The sequence below is a fragment of the Capra hircus genome, unplaced genomic scaffold (genome assembly GCF_001704415.2).
Source record: "Capra hircus breed San Clemente unplaced genomic scaffold, ASM170441v1, whole genome shotgun sequence".
Taxonomy (NCBI): domain Eukaryota; kingdom Metazoa; phylum Chordata; class Mammalia; order Artiodactyla; family Bovidae; genus Capra; species Capra hircus.
Genome location: NW_017202243.1, coordinates 1 through 5,421, shown reverse-complemented (window position 1 = coordinate 5,421; position 5,421 = coordinate 1). Strand labels below are relative to the sequence as shown.

General features: G+C 40.6%; 1 protein-coding gene across 1 annotated transcript; it reads right to left on the bottom strand.

Moving 5' to 3' along the window:
* Nucleotides 1–344: 344 nt before the first annotated feature.
* LOC108635068 (keratin-associated protein 9-8-like) lies at nt 345–1,346 on the bottom strand (the record flags this gene model as incomplete). Its single annotated transcript, XM_018045368.1, has 1 exon — nt 345–1,346. A coding segment is annotated over one exon (531 nt), but the record flags the coding sequence as incomplete, so codon positions are not given.
* Nucleotides 1,347–5,421: the final 4,075 nt, after the last annotated feature.

Here is a 5,421-nt window from a genome sequence, read left to right as displayed (position 1 = left end):
TCCTTGGAGTATCTCATGGTGTGTCCAGGCCCAGCAATAGAAAACCACATGAACAACGACAGCAACTCTAGCTCGCCAAGGACATAGTCACTGAAGTCCGACATCTATTCATCCTTCCTTGCGATGTAAATGCAAGTGTCCTTGAGCAGGAACAGAAGACTTCATCCTGGATGAGTCTGTTTATTATTAGGTAAATCACACCACACAATAAAATGGGTTTTTTTTAATAATGAGATAATAATTAGGAAGGCGGCTAATAGGATGCTCATATTGGATAAGACATATAATATATAAATCTCTAAATGAGGAATGTGGTGCAATAAATCAAACACATACAGAAGAATTGTGGTACACCATTTATTGAGAAACATACAGGTAAAACCCAAAAGTGATTGTAAAAGGAGAAAGCATGATACAAGAACTATGAGGGTAGCAAAAGAGAAAATATGATTATAAAGTTTATGATAGGCTATACAAACCTATAGGAACATTCTGAGATCTGGTTTTCTTAAGTTACTCAGAAGAACTAGACGGTCAATCCTATTTTCAGAGTCAAAACCAAGACATACTTCCTTATCACACATGCAGGAAGTTGGCACATGGTCCTCCTACACCAGAGGAAGACAATTGGAGGAAGCCCCCTGCACTCCGTCAAGCTACTTCACAAGCTCTTAAGCAAGGAGATGAGTAACTGAAATTCTGGTCGAGCATGTCAGTTGTCAGCACAGTCTAGGCAGTGATTTTGTTTTGTCCCCAGGTAGCAAGTCAATTAATAGAAGGTGCTGTATAGGGACAGTGGATGCTTGGCAAGGTGATCAGCAGCAGGAAGGCTGGCAGCAGCTGGACACACAGCTAGGGCGGCAGCGGGTGGTCCGACAGCAGGTGGTCTGACAGCAGACAGGGCGGCTGCAAGGCTGGCAGCAGCTGGATCCACAGCTCTGGGCTTGGCAGCCAGGCAGGCAGCAGCATGTGGGGTGGTAGCAGGTTCTATGGCAGTACACGGGTGCACAGGAAGCTGGCTGACAGCAGTTAGAACCACCGCAGGTTTGTCCACAGCTGCTGGATCCACAGCAGGTGGGCTGACAGCAGCTGGTCACACAAGTAGGTTTGCAGCAGGTGGTTTCAGTGATTTGACAGCAAGTTTGGGGGCAGGAGGGCTGACAGCAGCTGGACTCACAGCAGGTGGGCTGGCAGCAGGTGGTCACACAAGTAGGCTTGAGGCAGGTGGTCCTGCAGCACGTGGTCTGACAGCTGATAGGGCGACAGCAAGGCTGGCAGCAGCTGGACCCACCGCAGGCGGGCTGACAGCAGGTGGTCACACACAGGTAGGTTTGGAGCAGGTGGTCCTACAGCAGGTGTGTTCACTAGTCTGATAGCAAGTTGGGGGGGCAGCAAGGCCGACAGCAGCTGTGCTCACAGCAGGTGGGCTGGCAGCACGGGGAGCAGCAGGAGTGAGTCATTTTGTCAGTGGTGGAGTGTGGACTCCTGTTCAGAAGTGAGTTTCTCAGATTCTGATGACTACTTCTGTTCTGAGGCTTTTTATACACTGGACCCCAGTGTTGGGACCAATAAGCAAGACTTTCCTTGTGTATGTCGTTTTTGTAGTCAATGGGAAATTATCCAAGAGGAAATGATTTCTTTAGTGTTTTGAGGCCTATTTAAATTAGTGTTTGATCTTCTTTTTAATTATTACTAGTACTTAAGAACCATTTCCAGAAGTGAAAAGAATAAGGAATCATCGCAGCAGCATCTCTGGTCATGTGACATCATCAGGTCATGGGATAGTTCTTCCTGCCTTGGCCAGGGTCGGAACAGTCACCTTTTCTTTGTTCCTTTGACTGTGCTTAGGTTGAGACTTGCTGGATGCTGATGCATTCTGTGATGCATGAAGCCTGCTAAAGTCCAAGTCTGATCTCAGACAAAGTCTGAGATTCAAGATAATCACGTGTATCTATATACATGACTTTCTCTTTTTTTAATTTTTTTGAAATATAATTTTATTTACTTTAATTGGAGGTTAATTACCTTACAATATTGTATTGGTTTTGTCATACTTCAGCATGAATCTGCCACAGGTATACACGTGTTCCCCATCCTGAATCCCCCTCCACCTCCCTCCCATACCATCCTTCTGGGTCGTCTCTGTGCCAGGACTTGGAAGCAACTTAGATGTCCATCAGCAGATGAATGGATAAGAAAGCTGTGGTACATATACACAATGGAATATTACGCAGCCATTAAAAGAATAGATTTGAATCAGTTCTAATGAGGTGGATGAAACTGGAGCCTATTATGCAGCGTGAACTAAGCCAGAAAGAAAAACACCAATACAGTATACTAACGCATATATATGGAATTTAGAAAGATGGTAACGATAACCCTGTATGCAAGACAGCAAAAGAGACACAGATGTATAGAACAGTCTTTTGGACTCTGTGGGAGAGGGAGAGGGTGGGATGATTTGGGAGAATGGCATTGAAACCTGTATATACATGTCTTTCAAATCAGTAGTGACTGACCTAAAATGTTTCCCAGCTTCATTAGGTACATTTAGGTAGAACAACCTGTTGACAGGTTGTTCTTCACTAGCTTTTCAGCACCAAAGCTGGAATGCAGGCAAAAGCTCTACCCTGTTTTCAGGCAACATCAATGCATTAATGTCCCATAACTATTTTTAGCTGGATCAATCACCTCTGGTGAGACATCACAACTTGCACATGCTTTCTTTTATAATTTGTGACAAATAGGTAGATAGGATGATAAATTGATAGATTTATAGATTTCAATAGATGTGAAATGTGTCGGCCATAATTTCTTAGAGTTTTTCCTGTCCTCTCTTTCAGGTACACATGTAACAGTGTAACTTCCATGCCATAGGGAAAGCATACAACCAACAGCGGTGGAAACAATGAAAGTGTTTCAATATTTCACTACAGCAGTGTCATGTACTCTCCTGCTATGAGACTTCTGAACTCTACCGGTATGTATCTATCCTTGGTTGTTTGTTTTAAACTGAGCTGTAATTGACATGGCGTTATATTGTTTATAGGTGTTCCACATAATAATTTGATATTTGTAGATGTTGCAGAGTTATCACTGTAGGAAGTCTCGTTAACGTTAACATCTGTCACAATTGATAGTTACAAAGTCTTTTTTCTTGCATGAGAGCTTTTAAAATCTACTTTTCTAGCAACTTTCAAAGATTTCAGAATTATTAACTCTGTCATTATGCTGTACGTTACATTCCCATGCGTTTTGTTTTATAAGCGGAAGCCTGTACCTTGTGATCCCATTTACCTGTTTCACCTACCTCTACCATTGATTCTATCTGTGAGCTCAGTTTTGCAAAAAATTTTTAAGATTCCGTGTATAAGTGAGATCACATGGTAATTGTCTCTCTCTAGCTTATTTCATTTAGCTTAATGTCCTCAAGGTCCATTCACATTGTCGTAAATGGGAAGATATCCCTCTATTCATCATTGAATAACATTCCATTATATAAGATGTTCCATGTTTTCTTTATCCATTCATCCATTGACAGACACTTTGTTGTTTCCATGTCTTGGCTTGTGTAAACAGTGCTATCATGAACATGTGGCTGCATAAATATTTTTGAGTCAGTGTTTTTGTTTTCTTTAGAAAAATGCCAAGAAGTAGAATATTTAGATCATATTCTAGTCTCTCCATTTCCCATTTTTCACTTCTGAGGAATCTCCGTACCCCATACTGTTTTTCATAGTGGCTGCACCATTCACATTTCAACTAACAGGAAAATGGGGTTCCCTTTTTCCATATTCTCATTAAAACTTTGTATGTCACCTTTTTATGATAGCCATGCTAAAACCAGTATGAACTGATATCTCATTGCGGTTTGACTTGCATTCTTGTTGATTAGTGATATTAAACACTTTTTCATGTATCTGATGGCCATTTGCATGTCTTCTTTGAAAAAGTATCTCTTTAGAACCTCTGCCCATTGTAAATGAGATTGTTTCATTTTTGCTATGACTCATGTGAGTTATGAGTGATGTGAGTAATTGAGTTACACATTTGAATATCAACCTTTATGAAAATATTTTCTCTCAATTCAACAGGTTTTCCTTTCATTTGGTTGATAGTTTCCTTTTCCAGGCATAAACTCTTTAATTAGTCCCACTTTTAGATCTGTTGCCTTTACTTTTGGTGTCAAACCCCAAAAAGTCTACCCTGAGACCAGTGTCAAGCAGCTCACTATCTATTTTCTCTTCCAGGGGTTTTGTTAGCCCAGGTCTTAAGTTCAAGTTTTTAATCCATTTTGAGTTACCTATTTCACCACCCACTCCCTCCTACTGGCTACTTGATATGTTCTATCTATGAGCTCAGTTTTACAAAAACTTTTTTTAAGATTCCATGTATAAGTGAGATCGCATGGTATTTGTCTCTCTCTAATCATTTCATTTGGCTTAATGTCCTCAAGGCCCATCCGCATGGTCGTAAATGGGAGATATCCCTCAGGAAGAGTCCATTGAGTCTGAGGAGTCCAGCTTTCATTCTTTGGCACATGGCTGCCCAGTTTTCCCACCACAATTTATTTAAAAGATTGCAATTTCCTTATTGTATTAATATATTCTTGGCTCCTTTGGAATAAATTAGTAGGCCATAGAATGTGTGGACTTATTCCTGGCCTCTTTATTCTATTCCACTGATCTAGGTGCCGGTTTTTTCCAATCCACACTGTTTTGTTAGTATAGCTCTGTAATACTGTTTGGAATCAAGGAAATGATGCTTCCAGCTGTGTTCTTCTTTATCACTATTGCACTGGCTATTTTGTGGTTCCATACACATTTTAATTGTTTTCCTTCTTTCTGCCATTGGAACTACATTATCATTTTATCCTTTCTACACTATCATTTTATCACTTCTACTGCTATTGACTGTATGTTTTCCCATTTCATGGCAATCATAGTCTAGCATATATATCTAGAAGAGAAAAATGAGGCCTAAAAGCTTTAAGAACTTGTGGCTAAGATTCCACATTTGTTGGAATATGTAAATTTGCAGATTCAAACATACCTTAGTTATTCTCCTATCTAACCCACTTGTCACAAATTATAGAAGAAAGTATATGCAAGTTGGGATGTCTCACCAGAGGTCATTAGCCTAACTAGAAAACAGCAGTGAAGAGCAGTAAGGAAGGGATGCTGTTTGAAAATAGGATTCAGCTTGGCCTCTGTTCCAGTTTTGGTGCTGATTTTCATTTGAAAAACATGTGGCAACCATCCTCCACTCAGATGACCCTGATAAAACTGGGAACATTTCAAACCAGTTGCCAAATGTAGTTATATATAGATAGATACATGTGGAAGTCTTAACTCTGACTTTGTCGGAGATCAGGCTTGAACTCAAGCAGGCTTCATTCATCACAGAATGCATCAGCATCCC